This window comes from Danio rerio, chromosome 18 (assembly GCF_052040795.2).
Source record: "Danio rerio strain M-AB ecotype USA chromosome 18, GRCz13ab, whole genome shotgun sequence".
NCBI lineage: Eukaryota > Metazoa > Chordata > Actinopteri > Cypriniformes > Danionidae > Danio > Danio rerio.
The window spans coordinates 24,208,089-24,230,997 of NC_141038.1; the positions used below are offsets into that span (position 1 = coordinate 24,208,089).

Consider the following 22,909-nt stretch of genomic DNA (forward strand, 5'->3'; position numbering starts at 1 on the left):
GTGTGCGGAGAAGTAAGGCTAAGGCGAGAAATACCACTTTATCTTTAAAAAAAGGGGAGGAGACCGACAGAAACTCAGAGTTTAGAAAATAAAACCTGCTCCGGACCAGGTTAGATTCACAGAGTAAGTTACCACAGTAACTGACTCTGAGTTAAAGTTACCTTTCTTTCAGAAACAGGCTTGACTTACCCTGCTTTTTTCGAGTTTAACAAACCTGCCATTTTGAAACGGAAAACCCAGAGTTTCTCTCATTTCAGGGTTAAAATACTTTGAGTTTTCACTTAACCTCCTTTCTGAAACAGGCCCCTGTTGTTATGACAACAACACTTATCTGAGCTTTGAAGAACAAAACAATTTTGGATCATGTCTAATCGTCAATAACCAAATCCAGCTGAGTAACCCACGTATGAAGAACGAGCCCCTGAATCTCTGGGGAATGTTGTTGAATTTATGACACAAGAAATTGCTTAAGTTCTGAAGGCAAAATTGAGAATAACTTGGTATGAGAACTGTGCTCGAACAAAGTGGCCAGTAAGGGTACATTAAAAATGAAGCTAATCAGTATGCTAATCTCATAGTTCTTTGCTGTGAAACTAAAAAAAGTTCAAACCTTCATGCACAGTTCACTTTCCTGCTTCTGCATTTTAGCTTTCAGTCTAGTTTATATTTACAGAACATTGTGGTCAATGAAATAATATAACCTCTTAATATTGCAGCGGTACCAAAATTCAACACAGGACAGTTAAATTTCATCTTTATTAAAGAAATAGCTAACTTTGGTTCCTTTTGAGAACATTGATGTCTATGAAGACTCAGGGAGCTCTCGGATTTAGCTAAAATATCTTAATTTGTGTACTGACGATGAACGAAGGTGATTGGAATGAAATGAGGGTAAGTAATTAATGACAGAATTGTCATTTGTTGTGGTGTACACACACTAGAAGTGTTTGATGAAGTAGATGGGAAAAGGAAAGTACAAAAATAAACAAGACATCATTTAGTCTGGAAATATTTATAGTAATTATTTACAGCATTTAGTGATTCAAATTTTATTTATAATTATAAGCTCTTAGCAGATCATAGATTTTAGAAGTGCATTTAGCAAGCTTGTTTACATCCAAAATAAACAAAGGTATTACCTGAACAAAGGTGTTAACTGATATAGCAGAGATTTTGTGATCCTGTGAAATAAACAATTTGGAGTTATAGGTCATCTGTTAGCATATGTTTGTCTAATTTTGTGTTGTGTTGAGTTGACCCAATTCAGCATGTCAATAAACATAGTCTGGGGTTGTCTTTTGGTGTGAACGTCCATGTTGGTATGTTCACGTTCAGTTTTTCACACACAGATTCTTTTTTTTAGTGTCAGCTTGGTGTGTCCTGGCTTTCACTTGATACATTTTAAAACATTCCTTGAAATAAAAACATAGAGAAAAGGATTCAGACAGCAGTTTAGTAAAGCGAGAGCCTTGCTTGCGTCACCATAAACATGACGAAAAGTTTTCAGCTGTGAATGATCATCTGCATTAGTCAGCGTAATGACTATATCAATCACATTGGTGATGTGCACAGGAGTCCAAAATACAAAGAAAGCCACAACAATGTTGACCACAAGTCTCTTCTTGTAAGTTCTAACGTTTGACCCCTTGTTTCTGGATTCCTGTTTCTGTGGAGCTCTGTTTAAACTCGAGTTTTGTCTCAATCCTTTGTGCAACCACAGATAACATGTCAACATAGTTAAAAATGGAATGATAAACCCCAACAGGATCTCAAGAAGTAATACAGTCACACCTACAGCCATTGAGCTCATTGTCCTCTGACATCTTTGGAATCCATCCCGGTCTTTAAGTCCATGGGTGAAAAACACTGGTAGGGCAAAAACAAAGGCGAGAGTCCAGATGCAGATCAGCTGAAGGTGTCTGTGTCGTCGCTCCAGTCTGTGCAGAATCGTCCTATTAGTGACCCTTGACTTGATGACATTGTGATAGCGGTGCACACTCATTGACGTAACCGTCAGGACGCCAACATACAGACTCCAGTGACCCAAGAAAAACAGGATTCTACAAAACCACAGGCCGAATTTCCATCCAAATAGTATTGCAAACAGCACAAAAGGAGCCAAGCAAAGACTCAAAGCATCAGAAACTGAAAGGTTGAGCATCAGTTTTAAAGTGAAGCTCAGATTTGTGTTCCACTCACGAGCAATGCTGACGATTACTGCAATGTTGCTCGGCAAACCCACCAAACAACACAAACCCAGAACTACAGCAGGAGCGATCTTCTCTGAATCCACAACAGTGCTGTCAGATGTTGAATTGAAGCTTAATTCTGAGTCCATCATCAGATTTTGCTTTCTGGAAAATGCTGAATCTTTTCTCATTTAAATATTTTTCTCACTGAATGACTAATGATTGTTTGTAGAACCGGGGCTATGCTGGTTCCTCCTACATACTAACACTAAAACCACAGCTTTAACCTAGCTTCCTCTGCTTCATTTCTCTGCTTTTAGAAGGGCCCTATATATAGAATATGGTGCATTTGCTTCTCAACACAAGACAGTAACTTGGCAATGTAAAACAGAGAGCACATGATGAAATTTATAACATCTTTATCCTATTTTTGTGGATTACAATTTCACAATATTTTATTCGTAAACTCTTACACAGCATCCAAAGTGCGATCCAATAAGATTCTTTATGCAAGCAGTTTATTCACACCATGCAGAAATAATGGACTGGTCTAAATTTCTCTGTAAACAATTTGTTGGTGAAGAACAACTTCAGAATTGGGTCTGTCTGTTGCAGGAACATGAAACCATTCTGTAGTGGAGCACTTTGGACTTTGTTACTTCTGCATTCTGATGCTGTGACTGGCTGAGAAATGTGCAAAGTGTGGTCATCCTCCATTGAGAACTTATCTGCATTGTACAAAAGTGTTCAAGTTTTAAAGTTTTACCAAAGCATTATTTGCTTTTTTTAAACCATTACCAGAATGCATTTGGCATAATAATGAATACATAGTATAAATAAGAGTAGACAAAGATCATGCATGCATTACTTTATAACCGTTGATTTTATTTCAGATATTACAATACAACTAGACATTCCTGAGAATACTTCTTTTCACAAACAAGACATATGTGTTGTAATTTACAGCAGTTTTAATCCAAACAGATAAAATTGATCTAGATGAATCTCTGTGGGCTCTCTTTATTTAAACTATTACCTGTGCTGGACAATATATGGCTGTAAAAAGGGCTACACCTGAGTTGGATTTAGATCATGTGTTAACCAATCCAAAGTTTTCTGGTTTCCCCTGGGTTTGGTTTGTCTTCCTTCTGAAGGCCATTTGGGAAATGCAGCATTCTTATTCTTATAGTGGGGGACAATTGTTTGTTTAATTTCACCAATATAAAAGCAACCTCTCCACCAGTTTTTACATGTCAAGAGAAAGGTCCCTCCACAATGTTTGTTCAAAATAGATGCTAATATTTTCAAAATGATAAATGTTCATTCGGATCAGCAAAATCTCCTTAAAAAACACTGTAGACCAGACCAGTAGGTGGAGTTCACGGTCCTGTAGTCTGTTTGAAACACTGTCTTGTGCTCATTTACATGCTAATGAGTTTAATAAGAGAGTATTTACAAGGCAGAAAGAACACAATAACATTCAGCTGCATACACTTTAAAAACAGTTGAGAATTCTAGTGCATACGTTTGTATATAAAGCCTCAGTCACACTGGACAATTTGCCAGGTAAACTTCTTTTCATATGCATGCAAATGCATCAAACAGGAAATGCAAGCTCATGCGACAAGTTTCAGATGTCACTGCATTGCAAAGTTTAAGCTTGGTGAATTCATCACATGATTGCATGAAACCAATTTAAGATCAAAACATGACCTCTCTGGACAAAATTTTTAAATGTGGGCCAATCCCTCTCTTTTTTAAAATGTCTAATCCTCTTGTTTAATCCCACTCCTTTTTGCAGCACTGTACAACAGAACTTCACAAGCTCTAGCTTGGTATAAACAATGTAAGTACTAAACCTGATTGGTAGAAAACAAGAAAATAATAAGAAAAGAAAATTATAAAAATTTATTTTATCGGTGGGGCAGTAGGTAGCACAGTGGGGCCCAGATTAATAAAAGGACTAAGACAAAAATAAAATGAATGACTTATTGTATTTTAAATGTGTGTCAAGATTGGCAAACTTGGCCCACTTATCAATTATTAACATCTGGGACAAATACTGCATTTTACATCTGGGCCAAGTATTGTATGCCGCCTTAAAGATGGTGCCAACTCTGACATACCAGGGCCATGTTTGGCCCACATGGTGTATGCCAGTGCCGGATGAATGCCTGCTGTGCCAGATTTATGCCAAATCTGGGTCAGATTGTTTTGCTACCTGGGTCAAATCACTTCAGTAGGTGGTCTGTGATACATTCCAGATGAAACTAGACAGGTCTAAATGCATTTGGTTGTTGAAACCACATGTCAGTTTTACTTCTCTCAAAATGTAAAAAATAAAAATGGTGGAAAAAGCATGTTATGGGCTATTTGACAGTCAGATAATACAGAACAAATTAAATAAGCAAAGGAAACACCACAGATGATAGTTTGTGATCTTTGTTTAGCTTTGTTTTATTTTATTATTTATTTCATTGAATTTTTATGAACTACGATATCATATTTTAAACATTAGTTGATGTGTAATGTTGCTGTGTGAACATAAACAACATCTCTGAATGTAAGACGCTCAAAGTTCAATGCAAAAGAAAACATTTATAGTGTTAGACTTTTATAGAGTTAGCTAAGTAAAACCTTCAGCGAATAAAGTTTGGGGACTTCTGAAAAATTCATCTGGGGTAATGAAGTCATAAACATTTCAGGTTATGCATAAACACCCCAGGCAACAAAGGGTCGTGGCCAAAGGTGCTGTTATGTTATAGTAGAGAAAGCTAAAATGCTGTCCAAAAACTCCTGTAACTTCTTCCAAAGGATATGACACAAAGAGAAGTGCTTACAATTTATTTTTAATTATGTTCCAGATAATTATTAAAAGTTATAGCTCTAGCATTTGACACAGGACAACTTCCAAAATCTCTACTAGTTCAGGAGCAGCTCCAACCATAATAGATGAATTGTTAAAATTGATCTATTACATGAAGTTTCTAGTGTTAATGGTATGTTGTAGCAAGGACGTAAACAAAAATGTAAACAATGGAAAATGCTGTTCGGCACTGTTAACAATTTAGCTACAAATTCATATTTATCCATCAAACCAGTGAAAACACACACAATCTTCAGTACCACTGCAGTGTCACTCTATGTGTGTCTCTTTATGCGACTGCTTTCCCTGTGTTCTACATCCGTATTGACAAAGTCGCAAAATATATGTGAAGGTTTCATATCACTTACACATGCTTAATCCGAATATATGCGTAAGGCACTTGTCAGAATTTATTTTAGAGAGCAGGCATGAGGTTCAGCTGTGTCCTCTGTGTCATTTTTTGTCTGATTCAGGCTCACTCTGACACGGCTAAGCTGACTGACAGACTGACTTACAGCATTTACACAAAGGCAAAGCTCATGCTAGGAGAGGCATGGCGCTTCCTGGTGACGTGGAACCGATTCGCGAATCACAGCACAATATGTTTGCTGACCAATCAGAGCCTTTTGAGGGCGAGCCTTTAAAGGAAATAAGAAAACATGATAGCCGTTTTGTTAGCTGAGTGACTGTATACAATCAAAGTAAGATATATGAAATAAATGTTAGATTTTTTTTTACAAATGAAGCATGAGCACACATTGCTTTGCACCCTATAAACACAACAAAGCCGTAAAAATACACTTTGGACCACCCCTTTAAATTAATAAGCTATCAACAGCACACAAGTACCCTATATCTCTGTGATAAGAGGTTAAAATAATATAAAAAACATAGAATTGTTTTATTTAAAAAGTACATTATTTACTTTTAAAAGCACATTATTTAGATTTTGTGGAGAGTAGGTCCTACAAAGATAAATGTAAACCCTTTACAATTTTGAATGATGTCTAGCACATATCTGTATGACAAAACTAGGTTTCATTTAGCATATAATTATAGTTATCGCTGAGCCAGCCTTATGCTTTTAGACTAAGGGCCTGCTCACTTTTTTTTTGTCTATTCACCTTTAGGCCACATTAAGTGGTAGTTAGAAGCCAAAATTGATAGCGGCGCCCCTGCATCCAACTGACGTAGAAAGTTTGTCTACTTTCAACCACTTTTCTGATGATGGGGGTCTGTGGGTGGATATTGGCTTTTTGTGAACTTTCAATCTAATACTGCGAAAGCTAGTATTTAGTACTAGTAATCTACAAAAAAAAAAAAAAAAAACTTTTACAAAGCTATTTTAAAAAAAACACCAGTTCACAGGTTGAGTGCTGTCACTGCTATTTTTTTAGCGAGTGAAGAAGCCGTATTATTTCAGAAATAGTGTTTTTTTATTTTTGCAAATGTAAAAAAAATTAAACACACGATACAGTTTAAATTTGTCTTTCCAGCACACATCAACAGTGGTTCTGCTTTTTATGAATAAGCTCAACATTGGAAAGAACAAGTATAACAATCTAGCTGACTGCATTTTTGACCACATAACTGTCAGAATTGCTACATTAGTAGTCTTCATTTAGGATCTTGTGATCTTTTAATTTCTTTTGATTTCAATCTCCCACCCCAAGCGTTGAAGTGATCGTGCCTTCTTTTATGTTACTCTTTTTTTTTATGATGTTTTAAGTTTTTTGATTACAAAAGTGTTTATTTTTCATAAAGTAAAGGTAAATTATGTCAATGCATTGGAACAGTGGGATTAGGGTTTAAAGGAGAACATAAGCAAAAACATTTGAGTATTGAGTACAACAGCATTATAATGATCTTGGATCACACACAACACTTCAGAAAAGAGACACTTGATCTTCAAGCTTCAGAAAAGAACTAAGAACTTTAAAATAATTATTCGAATTTGTACATGCCAAATAAACCTTTGTACTTCTACTTCGTACACTTTATAACCTTCCTTAAAACAAAAACATAAAGAAAAGGATCTAAACAGCAGTTTAGTAAAGCGAGAGCCTTGCTTGTGTCACCATAAACACGACGGAAAGACTTTAGACGTGAATAAACATCTTGATGAGATGTTTTAGTCAAAGTAGCGACAATGTCAATGACATTGATGATGTGCACAGGAGTCCAAAACAGAAAGAAAGCCACAACAACGCTGATCACAAGTCTTTTTTTGTAAGTTCTAACGTTTGACCCCTTGTTTCTAGATTCCTGCTCCTGTGGAGCTAACCTGGAGGTTTGACGCAAACCTTTGTGCAACCACAGATAAAATGTCAACATTATTAAAAATGGAATAATAAACCCCAACAATATCTGAAGAAGAAGAAGAGCCACTGCCACAAACTGTGAGCTCACTGTCCTCTGACATCTTTGCAAGCCATTCTTTTCTTTTAGTCCTTGGGTGAAAAACACTGGTAGGGCAAAAACAAAGGCGAGAGTCCAGATGCAGATCAGCTGAAGGTGTCTGTGTCGTCGTTCCAGCCTTTGCAAAATCATCCTGTTAGCAACCCTTGACTTGATGACATTGTGATAGCGGTGCACACTCATGGACGTCACCGTCAGGACACCAACATACAGGCTCCAGTGACCGATGAAGAGCAGGATCCTACAAAACCACAGGCCGAATTTCCATCCAAACCATATTCCAAACATCACAAAAGGAGCCAAGCAAAGACTCAAAGCATCAGAGACCGCGAGGTTGAGCATCAGTTTTAAAGTGAAGCTCAGATTTGTGTTCCACTCACGAGCAATGCTGACGATTACTGCAATGTTGCTCGGCAAACCCACCAAACAACACAAACCCAGAACCACAGCAGGAGCGATCTTCTCTGAACCCACAGCAGTGCTGTTAGATGTTGAATTGAAGCTTAATTCTAAATCCATCATTGGATTTTGCTGTCTGGAAATGCTGAATCTTCTCTCATTAGAAAAAACAAAACAAATGAGCAACAACTCTTTGAAGAACAGATACTATGTTGACTCCTCCTACACCTATAGCCAAAAACCACAGCATTGTTTAATCTTTCCAAAAATAAAGTGCTAGCAAATACAAACTGACAAAAAATCAAGTGAAAGATCTTTCATGTATTTATGTCTCATGTAGTCACCTAGCAAAATAAAATATAGAGTACTTGATATGAGCCTGCCATATCCTTGTGACATATTTTTATGTAACAATGTTTTACAAAATAAGGTGCTTTAAAAAAGCCTTTATTTTGTGTTTGTTTGCAGTGATGATTTCAGAATAATAAACTATGTTTGTGAAGGTTACAGCATTAAAAATTTGGCCAGAGGTTTACAGTTTCTTTTTTAGTTACTTGTCTACTTCTGTGCTGCTACAGGACTTCTGTGGCTAGTCTCTCACTGCTCAGCTTTACCGGTTTTATCATGTGATGATAAAAAGTGGCATGAAAGTTTCAGGCTCGCTCTTTTTTTTTGCTTCAAAAAACTTTTGCTCTGTGATTTTCCTTGTAGCTTTTGGTTAAACCTTTTAATTATGTATAAATAAATAAAAAGCTATGCTATTATTTTTTGTAATCCTCTAGACTAGTTTACCTTAGCAAGGGTTTTACACATTTGTTGAAAATAGCTATATGTTAAAATGTTTTTTTTGTATATACAGTAAAATAATTGAAGCAGCACATAAAAAATTTAACAAGTAGTTTGAATCATTTTAATGGGTAGCCTTTTCACAGGATGCTGTTTGCTGCTTCTCTTATCTGCTATATGTGAGGTTAAAACTGTGCCGTGGAAAATAAACCTGCTGTGGTATCAGATGTGTGAATGCCGCAGTTTGATGATGTGCTTACTCGCATTTGAGGTTTTCACCTGTTACTTGCTCTTTCACTCTTTTCCTAAAACCAAAAGTGACCCTGTTGTTAGCAGCCTAACAATCCTTTAGAGCAGTGGTCTTATATTCGTGGCCAGGACGATAGTTTGTGGCCCCTGCCTTAAATTGAAACTTTAATGTTCTTTAAAAACAGCACAAAAGTTTAAAACTTTAAACTTTAATGCAGCCTGCGAGTTTGATATGTATGGCACTTTACAGTGTTGTGTGCGGAGCTGAATGAACCCACCAATAACGATGGGGTATATGGCTCTTGGGAGCGGGACATCGGCTGAGCTTGACGCAGGCAGATAAACATTTCCCAATGAGTGAAAGTTACAGCAGTGTTGTCATGGAGTGCTTTCTTCTGTGCCTGCTGGCTGCCTCGTATCTATTGGCCACATGTGTCCCAGTGCGCTTCATTCACAACACTTCAAAAAAAGTTTATTAAGTTGCTGCCCAGCGGGACAATATATGTAAATAAATGTATATAAATCAGTGCTTAATTTGAGCAGGATCTTGCCAGATCCTGTTCCGGGAAATGTCAGATATTTGTGTTTTGCTTTCCAGTATTTATTTTCATTGATTCAGCATCAACTGAATAGACAAATTACCAACCTATGTCACACATGACGTCACACGGGTTCCTGGTTGCAAAAAGAAACCAGTTGCAATAGCAAACATGTCATGTCGTGCAGAGTTCAATGGGTATGTGACAGCTTTCATCACAGTGACATGGGTTCTATTCCAGACCCTGACTCACAATACACTCCTGTCAGGGTCTGGAATAGAACCCAGGTCTCTGGCATGAGTTGAGTCACATGCCCAATGAGCTACTGGAAGTTGTTGAACCCAAACAATGAAAGGCAAAGTGCTTCTTTGTGATACAATCTATACATATACATCTATACACTCTATACATATACACACATGATACACTCTATGCATATACACACATGACACACTCTATACATGTACACAAACAACACTCCATATATATGCACACAAGATACACTCTATACATATAAACACACAGGGTCTCTCTTGGTGTTCTGTGGCCCCTCGGCACAATCGAACACAAGAGCTGTGGTTGAGAAAGAGTCCAGGATAAACACACTGTAATATGATATAAGGTGTTAAGGAGAATGTGTATGTATGGAGTTTATCTTGTGTGTGTATATGTAAGGTGTGTATCATGTGTGCATTTGTATAGAGTGTATCATTTGTGTAAATTTATATAGTGTCATATGCACACATGAGGCACTCCATACATATACACACATGATAAACTACATACTAACACTCCAGTCAGGCTGTGGAATAGAACCCGGGTCGCTGGCGTGAAAGGTGAGTTGCATACCCACTGAACTACTAGAAGTTGATAATCCCAAACAACGAAATGCAATGTGCTTCTTTGTGATACACTCTATACATGAACACAAATGATACACTCCAAACATAAACACACAAGATACACTCCATACATATGCACACAGAATACACTCTACACACATGGAATGAAAACACATGATACACTCTATACCTATGCACACAAGATACACTCTATACATATACACACATGATGCACTCAATACATAAACACACAAGATACACCCTATACATATATACTCACTCTATACATAAGATACACATAAACTCCATACATATACACATGATAAACTCCATACATAGAAAAACATGATGCATTCTGTACATATACAAAAATGACACTCTATATACTTGCACACAAGATACACTCTATACATATACACACATACAGCACACTCCTGTCAGGGTCTGGAATAGAACCCATGTCTCTGGCATAAAAGTTGAGTCGCATACCCATTGAGTTACTGGAAGTTGGTAAATCCAAACAAGGAAAGGCAATGTACCTCTTTGTAAGACACTCTGTACATATACACACATGATACACTCTTTACATAAACACACAAGATACACTCCATACATATGCACACAAGATACACTCTAAACACATGGAATAAAAACACATGAAACACTCTATACATATACACAAACAACACTCTATACATATGCACACCAGATACACTCCATATAAATATACACACATGATACACTCTACACACATATTCACTCTCTGCAGATACTCACATGACACACACTATACATCGCATACTCACAAAGTACACTCCAGTTATAGAGTGTGTAATGTGTGCATATGTATAGAGTGTTGTATATGAATAGACTGTCTCGTGCGTATGGAGTGTATCTTGTTTGTATATATATAGAGTTTATCATATGTGTATTTGTTTGGAGTGTATTTATATATAAAGAGTTTAGCATGTGTGTATATGTATAAATATAGTGTATTTTTCTTGCCTTGCCAAACTTTGTCTCTTTTTTTGTTCTAAATAACTTCAACTTCCAGTAGCATAGTGATTACGTTAATGTATCATGTATGTATGGAGTGTATGGTGTGTATATGTAAAAGGTGTATCGTGAGTGCAAATGTATGGAGTGTATCATGTATGCAATGTTTCATGTGTGTATATGTATAGAGTTTATTGTGTGTGTGTATGTATAGAGGGTATCATGTGTGAATATGTATAGTTTATCGTGTGCATATATATATTCTATCGTGTGTGTGTTTGGAGTGTGTATTGTGTGTATATGTATATAGTGTATCATGTGTTTATGTATTGAGTGTATCGTTTGTATAGGACTGTATCTTGTGTGTTTATGTATAGAGTGTATCATGTGTATATGTATAGAGTGTATGAATGATGTTGTTATGATATAATGTTTTGAATGATGGCCCAGAGTTAACACTAAATATTTAATTATTAGTAAAAGCCTGTTATTTTTATTATTTAAATATTCTTCATCTTCTTCTTCTTTCATTCATTCGTTCATTTTCTTGTCGGCTTAGTCCCTTCTTCTTTTTATTAATAACCCAATGTTGTCATTATTATTTATATATTTTTATTTAATATAGTATATGATGAATGATAACCCTGGGCTAAAAAAATATTTTATTAATATAATAGGCCTGTTATTATTATTATTATTATTATTATTATTTAAATATTTTTCTTAGAATCTTCTTATTAATATTATTATTAGTAGGCCGATATTATCATTATTAAAAAATTATTATTATAATTATAGTATATAATGAATGATGGCCCTGGGATAACAGAAGATATTTCATCATTAATATGAGCCTATTTATCATAATTATTATTTATATATTATTAGAATTGTATATAATGAAGGATGTCCCTGTGTTAAGAAAAATATGTTTATGCTCCTGTTTATTATTTTTATTATTATTATAATTAAACTAACAAAAATATTTTACATCATTGTTTTTAGAACTAATATTATTTTCCCAGTGATGGGTTACAGCTGGAAGGGAATCTGCTGCGTAAAATATATGCTGGATTAGTTGGCGGCTTATTCTGCTGTGGCGACCCTCAATTAATAAATGGACTAAGCCGAAAAGAAAATGAATGAAAGAATTATTATTATTATGCGGTGATCGAGCGTTGTCTGTCTAATATTACATGAGCTATAAAAAGCAAGATGCCCTGGGCTTACAACTATTTTTTAATATATTTTTTATCATACAAAACATTTTAATAATATTTTTAGCCAATTATAATCTTTATAATTATATTAGTTTTTATAATAATAGATCACAGGAAAAAAAGCGACTCTCTCCCCCGGTCTGACGGCTCTTATAACGGCCTCAATAACGAAGGTTTCAAACGATTTATGCCTTATTTGAAGATTTTACCTAACTGATCCATCATGAAATTACAACCAATATCCTATGTTGAGTAATGAATAGTCTTACATGCAAATATTGAGGAAATTAACTTACCTTCACAGATCGCAATGATTCCGTTGGGATGGGATTCAAAAATTGGCTATCGCGTCACATGACCAGCTACCACACACACGCACATCTAATTGGTAGAAACATTGTATCGATTAATTGAAACATATCATCTGCTCCACCCTTGTTGACCCTGGAACAACCTCTTGTGGTACCCTACAGCAGCAGTTCCCAACAGGGGGGTCGCGGCCCACAGCGAGCTTTGTGGGGGGCCGTGTCATATTTAAAAAAAATCTTAGCAGTGGACAATAGTATTACTGAAATTAATATACAAGCTAAATAAATATATATTTACACTAGTGGTGGGCCGTTAATGCAAGATTCTTATCGTGTGGTAAAAAAATAATAATTGCCATTAATCTATTCTCAAAGTTGGGTTGGGAGCTGGGTCTATTCTACACAAGCTAGGATGACTTTTCCCATGATATATTAGCGCGGATGTATACCTGACCGGTGAGCCGTCTGACAAAAGAGTGCCCTTCTGATTCAAATCAGGAGGATGACTGACTTTAACTGCAGTTCGGCAGTTTCACTTTAACCCATGCACATTTCATTCATTATCCTGTGACAAACTGGAGTATTAGACGCATATAAGGAGTAAGGACTGGTGGGAGTGTTATGGAATTTAATAGCGTACGCCAAATAAAAAGAAAAAACTTTCCGCATTTCGCAATGTTTTTGTATGTGTGTGCAATCCTTTACTGACAGCCACCTGTGGATCTTGTCAGAAAATATGGCGAAAGGTTTAAAACACTGTGGTGTTTACTTCAATAATGCCAGGAATATCTGCATACTCCACATGTCCTAATTTCATTTCTGTTTAAATCAGTCTTTGAGCTTATGTAGGCCTACAGTTCAAAATTAATCTTTGACTGAATAAACCATGAGTACACATAAGTACATCTTATAAAGGGGGGTTGACGCAGTGTCGCAGTAGGTAGTGCTGTTGCCTCACAGCAAGAAGGTTGCTGGGTTGCTGGTTCGAGCCTCGGCTGGGTCAGTTGGCGTTTCTGTGTGGAGTTTGCATGTTCTCCCTCAGTCCCACAGTTTCCCCCACAGTCCAAAGACATGTGGTACAGGTGAATTGTGTAAGCTAAATTGTTCGTAGTGTATGAGTGTGTGTGTGGAAGTTTCCCAGAGATGGGTTGCGGCTGGAAGGGGTAAAACGTGCTGGATGAGTTGGTGCTTCATTCCGCTGTGGCGACTGCTTTTTTATAAATGGACTAAGCCGAAAAGAAAATGAATGAATTAATCTTATTGAACATCATTTATTTTCATCACTATTTATCATAGTAGAACAGTTTCTCAAGCAGTTTGTGTTGCATTTTGGAAACTGGAGATGAGCCCCTGGTCTAATGCGCCACCTGGCTTGAGAAACCCGTTCTCAAAGACTTATTATTTTGGTAGCGTACATATTGTGAATGCCTTCGGCAGAATTCAAATGAGCCAGTTTAATCTAGATTAATCTAGATTAAAAAATAATCTATACCTATATAATAAATATAGGTAAATAATATTTTTTAATCCTTACAATATTTTCTGGGGAAAAATGGGGTCTCAGGCAAAAAAAGGTTGGGAACCACTGCCCTACAGTGTACTTTTGATCTGTATGATGCGTCTTCATTAACTGATAACATTCAGATAGATAAGACCTTAAACAGGCTTGCCATTCTTTTATGAACAGCAATTTACTTTCACTGCATGTATATGTTCTGTATGTTCCTAAGCCAATTATTTGTATGCCAAATAAACATGTTACCAAGATTTATTTTATGGGTTAATGGTCAAAAATGCTTAAAATTACATCAAAACAGGTATTTTTTGGCCAACACCTTGATTCTGCATTGCATGTAAACACCTTTTTCCACAATCTAGAAGTTTATTCACGTGCATATGACTAAGTGTCTTATGTAAACATAGTTTTCTGTGTAGTTTGTTTACTGCTTTGAGAATAAAAATGTACAAATCTAAAATAGTTTGATTGTTCACTGCTCGTTTTGTAAACATATAAAGCACATTTTATGTTATCAAACACAAGGAAGGCAATACCGTCCAACACCGCAGGAGCAGGTAGCAGTTCTACACAGAAATTGTTTACAGTGAAAGTAGGGAAGTGTTGACTTCTATAGGAGATGTTGTCAGATAGTGGAAGGAAAACTTTGAGGATGCCACAATCCCAGTGAACCAGAGACTGGAGATGCAGGGGTGGACTCACCCATTACTAGGGCCAGAAGGAATCGGCAGACATTTTTTTGCTATTTCTGCTGAGAATTTTGGTAAAACTCTGAGGATTTCTGTGGAATTATTTTGGGAGTATTATAACTAAAACCTTAATATATAAGATAAAAAAATATATTTTTAACATTTATTAATGTTTACAATGCAAATCCAATTAGATTCACTATATTTGGTAAACAAAGCAAGTCTCTCATATAATATATCTACTAAAAGACTTTACTAACCTACTTTACACACTGCATTGTACATAAATCAGATAAACATTTTTAGATTAGTTAATACAGTTAGTGTTCCAACTTTGGGGGGATCACACTCCTCAGCCTCACTGGAAAGTCTGTGCCAAGGTACAGGAAAGGAGGATCCAGTCGATGGTTGAACCTCTGATCCAGGAATATCAATGCAGATTTTGTCCAGGCTGTGGTACACTGAACAATCTCTATACCCTCACTTTTGTCCAACCAGTTCACGTTTCATGGACTTCAAAGGCATTCTAAAAAGGCCTTCAAAGGTATTCTAGAAGGCATTCGACCGTGTCCCTCGTGAAAAAGTGGCCAAGTGTATTTATTAATAAATTCTTATTTGTGTTTTGACTCCATAAAGCCCTGTAGTAAATTAACCACTGAAATTTTAGATACTGGATTTTCACTATGCTTCTATTTTCATTGTACAGAAGAAACTACTAAACCAGAGGTATACAAATTAGTTCCTGGAGGGCCGATGTTCTGCTAAGTTTGGCTCCAACTTGCTTGAACACACCTGCCAGGAAGTTTCTAGTATATCTAGTAAGAGCTTGATTAGCTGGTTCAGGTGTGTTTAATTAGGGTTGGAGCTAAACTCTCCAAGACAGCGGCCCTCCAGGACTGAGTGTTCATTAGTACTAGACTAACAAATAAAGTTAAAAACATGAATGAAGATAAAGTAACAATCAATAACAGCATAAGAACAAACAGCAGTAAATTATGACAGTTTTAATTCTCTGCCTTTTTTTTAAACACATCAGCAGCTACATTATTCACACAAAGAACCCAAACATGCACCTACAATTTAGAATACATATTTGATCCATTTCTCAACAGTGTCCTTTAATCAAAGATACAATAACTGTGTTTATGGGGATAATCAGCAAGAAGGTTATTTTTTAGGTGGGCCATTATTTGACATCTTTATCCATTAAAGTAAGGACAAGCAAAAGAGAAGTTAACTGAACACTCATGTACTGTCAGAGAGACACAATGCAATAATTAAAGCTCTCTCTTCAACACATTTACATTCTTGGCATGTTTTACAGTATAAAAGACACCATATGAAGAAATAGCTGTAAAAAGACAGAATGTAGCAATAGAATTTTTAATAGCCAAGTTTTGTTGCTAGTTGAGAAAATATCTAAATGATCTTTAAGTTTATAAATGCACACCATGTTTTTATAAATTAATTTTTAGTAAAATCCTATATTGTTATTAAAACCAGGTATCTTTTGCACCTTAAAAACTGGTATTATTTTTATTATTTACAACTTTGATAGGCTATTTGTATTCAAACATAAATATTTTACAATAATCTGGCCTATAACATACCCGAGATATCAATATAAAAATGTTCTGATTCTTTTTTTGTATATAAATGTTTTGTGCGCATGAATCAGCTTGTGTTTTTGTTTAAACCCTTACAGGACTTTTAAGAAGTCCTTCAATTTTTATTTTGAGAGGCAGACAGGGTTTAAGGAACAGTAGAAACCAGGCAGCCATGCACGACCACCATGCCAATGTTTTATACACATTAAACCCATAAAATACTGTTCTAAATACTTCTGTTGATCATTTTAATTTAGCCTATATTTTATTCACAACACAACTCAGATGGATGAGAAGACTTAAGCTGGTTTATACTTCTGCGCCAAGTGATCGCTGTGATTCATGGTGCATCCTGGAAGTGAGGTTTTTATGTTACTCTGTGTCGTGTTTCTTCGCTGGTGTTTTGTTTTTTTCTGAACGCTACCTTAATGTACAAGTAGCTTAAACTCAGGAAGGGGGAATTGGGGGGCGTGCAACAACTTTGATCACAAGGTAAGCATAAAACAAAAGTTTTCATGTGGAGCTACTTCACGGGACTTGACACTTGTAAACACCCGCTCCATCAGGCTTGCACGGCTGTAACCCTCACCCACATTCATCAGCGCTACCAAGCCGACCAATCACAGAACTTGTGCTTGACATTTTATACTGAGTTTACATCAAACAGAGATTTAAGTATATTTCACAAGTAAATTGCGTTCTTGTCAATGCAAACATGAGTCCAGAAGTGGATTACCGTCTCATGGTTGAACAATCAGTATACGCGATTCATTTGTCTTCAGTGTTTGGAGTGAACTTAGCCGTGTTGCCCAATCAGAGATGAGAAAACAGCGTGCATGTTGATGTCATGAGGCTAAAACTACAGTTTAGCATCCAAACGCACACTCTGTACATGGAAAATCTTTACCTTGGCTGGAGTTTTCAGAAAGTTTCGGTTTTAGTCACCTGCCACTGCGTTTTCATGTGGTCAAAACTGCCAAACCACCACCAAAAAAAAAAGAAAGTGTGATTTTGAAAATAACTGTTCGTGTGGGCAGGGCCTTAGTTGCATACAGATATTTAATTCGCTTCTTATGTGAAAGTCTTCTTCACATCAGTTGAAGTGCGAAGTATGATTATTTTAAACATGCATTTCAAAGTACTAGAGTTTGGAGTATTATAGATGTCCAATCATCTCTTTCTGAAACATTTAACAAGGTTTCCTAAAGAAATGGCATAAAGGAAAGGATTCAAACAACAGTTAAACAAAGCCGAAGCCTTGCTTGTGTCACCATAAACACGACGGAAGGACTTCAGCTGTGAATTAACTTCTGGATCAGATGTTTTAGTCAGAGTAATTACTATATCAATCACATTGATGATGTGCACAGGAGTCCAAAATACAAAGAAAGCCACAACGATGCTGATCACAAGTCTCTTCTTGTAAACCTTAAAGTTAGTTCTCCGGTTTTTTGATTCCTGCTCCTGTGGAGTTCTGGTGAAGCTCGAGTTTTGACTCAAACCTTTATGCAGCCACAGATAACGTGTCAACATGATTAAAAACGGAATGACAAAAGCCAACAAGATCTCAAGAACTAATACTGTCACTTCTACAGCCATTGAGCTCATTGTCCTCTGACATCTTTGGAATCCATCCCGGTCTTTGAGGTCTTGGGTGAAAAATACTGGTAGGGCAAAAACAAAGGCAAGAGTCCAGATGCAGATCAGCTGAAGGTATCTGTGTCGTCGCTCCAGTCTGTGCAAAATCATCCTGTTAGCAACCCTTGACTTGATGACATTGTGATAGCGGTGCACACTCATGGACGTGACCGTTAGGACGCCAACATACAGACTCCAGTGACCCAAGAAAAACAGGAATCTACAAAACCACAGGCCGAATTTCCATCCAAATAGAATTCCAAACAGCACAAAAGGAGCCAAGCAAAGACTCAAAGTATCAGAGACCGCGAGGTTGAGCATCAGTTTTAAAGTGAAGCTCAGATTTTTGTTCCACTCACGAGCAATGCTGACGATTACTGCAATGTTGCTCGGCAAACCCACCAAACAACACAAACCCAGAACTACAGCAGGAGCGATCTTCTCTGAACCCACAGCAGGAGTTGAATTGGTGTTGAATTGAATAGGTGTTGAGTTGAAGCTTGCATTGAGCTCCATCATGATCAACTGTTTTAACTCTCTAATTGTACATACAAAACATAAAAGTGACTAACAAACCCCTCCCACAAAAAAAAAAAAAAACATATGTCAAATGGCATGTGCATGTACAGCTGCAAATACAAAGACCTCATTTCATTGCCGCAAGCGCATGTTTGGATTAATAATTCATTATGAATATGACGCAGTATATTATTGTCCTAAAAATGTACAAGTAGTATAAACAGCCTAAATATGAGGATTTTTGTCTCATTACAAACTTCCAGTAACAGCAAAAGCCATTGTTTTTAGAGCAATTTCTTTTGCCATTATTATGCTTATCAAGGGTTTGAGGTTGTGCCACATCTAAAGTGGTGTTAGAAACATTGGAAAATTATCATTTACCACAAAGTCAATTGACAGATGTTATCTCTTTTAGCACAACATTTATAACAAGATAATAACAAGATGTTATTATCGGAACAGACATACTATTCCTATGTGTGTTTTTTTTAACAACTGTATATTTCCGAAGATGTTAATATTGCTTCTTCTGTGATAATCAAAAAGAAGATATGTCTTACCTTGTTTTGGTATTGTGAGTATTACAGCAATTTCTGGGAAACATTGAGTATATTTTGTGTTATAAAACCAAAATGTCATTTTAAGATGTATACATTAGAAAGAACATTCAGGTGCTTTTATCTATTTAATCTCATTTTGTTTTTACCAGATTTCAGCTGAAACTGTGGTTGTTGGTGATTAATACAATTCAATTCAATAGTTTAAGGCTCTCTGAGAAGCAAAGTGGTTTGGGTCACTAGCATGCTCTAGAATGGTTGCTAATGAATGGTTAGGAAGTGGCAAATGTAGTGCATGATTGACTATTTGCTGTCTTGAATCAAATAAGCGTGCTCGGTCACACTTTGGTCCGTTTGTTGAATTTAGGTTACACTGCATCTACATTCCAACTAATTCTAATAAGATTATAAACAGACTGTTTGGGGTTAGGTTTAGGGTTAGTGTAAGTTGACATGTACTTGCAAAATTTCTTACAGTCATTTAAATGTCTGTTAAAGGAGCAGTATTAACAGATATTAAACAAACAGCCTACTTATACTCAAATTAATCATCAAAATAAAGTGTTATCAAACGCTCTCACATTTCTATAACAATACTATGCAAAGATATCCTTTTTTGATCTCCTAGAATGGAAACCAATAATAATTTTTATTGGAGTGCCTAAATTTGTTGCAATGGATAAACCGTGTCCAAAAATATCCTTAAGAATTATCAGTTGTCTGAGTGGACCTCTCTCTATAGGACTGTAATGAAGATATCCTTCTGGACCCATTACAATGGCATTCCACAGCTAGGAAATTGGAACCCTCGTCTATATGACATAGTGGTGAGGAGATGTTCAATACAAAATTACAATATACGTTATCAAAGGAAAAATCATGATTCAGCATGATGAAATCTAACCAGTGAGACTGATGCAACTTTGCATAGCTAATGATGACTAACACTTCTCTGTGAAAGTGTGCTGAGCACAAGCATCTTATTGCTTGATGATGCATGTGTGAACATTAGCTCGACACAAAATGGAGTCATGCCTGCAAGGCATAATTCATTGCAGTTGCAGCATATTGGACATTCATGAGCATTCTTACATTCTTGTAACCTCATGGATAAGTATGTACTTCGCATCTGTCATGCGGCGTCACACATGCGCTACATATATGCACGCGCAATATGCACTCACAATATGTGCGCATGCAAAAGACGGGATATGTGAACTGCCCCAAGCAGCTACGCTTCTCTTCACATTCAAAATATAGCTTCATATCCGATCCAGCACAAAAATCCAATTTAGCCTGTTTAAGCTGAGTTGTGCTGCTGTGTTTTTTAGGGTGCCGGTGTCCTGAGGAGTATTGTCACAAAATGCTTTCCGTTCAAGTGCTTGAACAAGTTGCTGATCGAGATAAAAGCAGTCAAAAGTTCTTGAGACTGGACATAGACTGAATTTTACTGCAATATTTTTGTTTTTACACTCAATGAAATCAATAAAATGTCTGTATTTCCACTTGAAGAAGCAAGCACTCTCGACAACAATCGGTGGCGGATTTATGCATGAGCAATGTGGGCGATCACCCAGGGTGGCATCTTGCTAGGGGTGGCATGGAGACCGTACCCCTCAAACTTCTAGCGATCTCCCATAGCGTTTTCCAGACACACATCTCTGTTTCTTATTCAGGGAACAAGGGTTACGTTCATAACCGAGACGTTCTGTTTCAGCAAGATTAGCACAGAGCTACATTATGTCACCTATATTAGCTGCATTCTGGACATAGTCAGATGTGGGTCCCACTTTCGACCAAAGTGTTCCAGGTAAATAGGCATCACAGTTGCAATTTCATCACATCAGGTGTAAATATTTGATAACATTTCATGTTACTGTGTTCTAGACATGATTTCTAAAACAAAAAGAATAGGAAATGCAAGCTGTCAGTTTGCTATTTTGTATTCATAGGATGGGACAAATATTACACTGTCTGTTGAAGCACTTTTTGTGGGTTATTTTACTTGATTCTTAATATCCCACTCATGCACATTAAGGAAAATATATATTTTATTTGAAAACAGTTGATGAAAGATTATGAACTTTAAAAAAGTGAGTGACATATCATTTCAATAAAAGATGTTGTGCTTAATATGGTTTTTATTTGCTAACTGTGCTGGCTTCAACCCTCTTATGGGAATAGCACTTTCTTTGCAGTACTTTGTACCCTGTTACATTGTTTTAGATTTCCAAAATAATTTGAGTTGAGTGTTGGTGGTCCTCCAGGAATGTGGTTGAGATCCACTGACTTAGATTAATTTTAACTTTGTAAAGCAAAGCAGTGCAAAAATGTTTTGTGTGCCTCCTCTCTGCTATGGAATATCTGGAAGATCAAAACTTTTGTATTTAAGCATGAAAGGGCAAGTATTTTACAAATTAGTAGAAATTACAAATATTGTTTTGTTTTTGAAATCCACATTTGGAATACAGTACATCATATTGCCCAATTCCTGCCATCAACATAAAACTAGAAAGCTCTAAAAAATAAATAAGCCAATCATCTCCTTTTGAAACATTTCATAAGATTCCCTGAAAAAATGGCATAAAGGAAAGGATTCAAACAACAGTTAAACAAAGCCACAGCCTTGCTTGGGTCACCATAAACACGACGGAAGGACTTCAGCTGTAAATGAACTTCTGGATCAGATGTTTTAGTCAGAGTAATTACTATATCAATCACGTTAATGATGTGCGCAGGAGTCCAAAACACAAAGAAAGCCACAATGATGCTGATCACAAGTCTCTTCTTGTAAGTCCTAACATTTGACCCCTTGTTTCTGGATTCCTGCTCCTGTGAAGCTCTAGGTAAAGTTGAGTTTTGACTCAAACCTTTATGCAGCCACAGATAACATGTCAACATGATTAAAAAAGGAATGACAAACCCCAACAGGATCTCAAGAAGTAATACAGTCAGTTCGACAGCCATTGAACTCATTGCCCTCTGACATCTTTGGAATCCATCCCTGTCTTTAAGTCCATGGGTGAAAAACACTGGTAGGGCAAAAACAAAGGCGAGAGTCCAGATGCAGACCAACTGAAGGTGTCTGTGTCGTCGCTCCAGTCTTTGCAGAATCATTGTGTTAGCAACCCTTGACTTGATGACATTGTGATAGCGGTGCACACTCATGGACGTGACTGTTAGGACGCCAACATACAGACTCCAGTGACCCATGAAAAATAGGAACCTACAAAACCACAGGCCAAATTTCCATCCAAATATAATTCCAAACAGCACAAAATGTGCCAAACAAAGACTCAAAGCATCAGAGACCGCGAGGTTAAGCATCAGTTTTAAAGTGAAGCTCAGACTTTTGTTCCACTCACGAGCAATGCTGATGATTACTGCAATGTTGCTCGGCAAACCCACCAAACAACACAAACCCAGAACTACAGCAGGAGCGATCTTCTCTGAACCCACAGCAGTGGTGCTAGATGTTGAATTGAAGCTTAATTCTAAATCCATCATTGGATTTTGCTGTCTGGAAATGCTGAATCTTCTCTCATTAGAATCTTATTCTCACTGAATGACC

The 22,909-nt window shown here is 36.7% G+C and overlaps 4 protein-coding genes across 4 annotated transcripts; all 4 read right to left on the reverse strand.

Annotated features, from left to right (window-relative positions):
* Nucleotides 1-996: 996 nt before the first annotated feature.
* Nucleotides 997-4,517, reverse strand: LOC147832819 (mu-type opioid receptor). Its single transcript, XM_087293155.1, has one exon. It carries the CDS (start codon nt 2,378-2,380, stop codon nt 1,388-1,390), a length of 993 nt encoding a protein of 330 aa, XP_087149281.1. The 5' UTR covers nt 2,381-4,517; the 3' UTR covers nt 997-1,387.
* Nucleotides 4,518-6,969: 2,452 nt separating this feature from the next.
* LOC147832820 (mu-type opioid receptor-like) lies at nt 6,970-9,055 on the reverse strand. The gene has a single exon (XM_087293154.1). The coding sequence runs from the start codon at nt 7,993-7,995 to the stop codon at nt 7,039-7,041; it is 957 nt and encodes a 318-aa protein (XP_087149280.1). The 5' UTR covers nt 7,996-9,055; the 3' UTR covers nt 6,970-7,038.
* Nucleotides 9,056-16,006: 6,951 nt separating this feature from the next.
* LOC147832821 (mu-type opioid receptor-like) lies at nt 16,007-18,781 on the reverse strand. The gene has a single exon (XM_087293152.1). The coding sequence runs from the start codon at nt 18,779-18,781 to the stop codon at nt 17,795-17,797; it is 987 nt and encodes a 328-aa protein (XP_087149278.1). The 3' UTR covers nt 16,007-17,794.
* Nucleotides 17,666-22,845, reverse strand: LOC147832822 (mu-type opioid receptor-like). The gene has a single exon (XM_087293153.1). It carries the CDS (start codon nt 22,843-22,845, stop codon nt 21,877-21,879), a length of 969 nt encoding a protein of 322 aa, XP_087149279.1. The 3' UTR covers nt 17,666-21,876.
* Between the last annotated feature and the right edge of the window lie 64 nt (nt 22,846-22,909).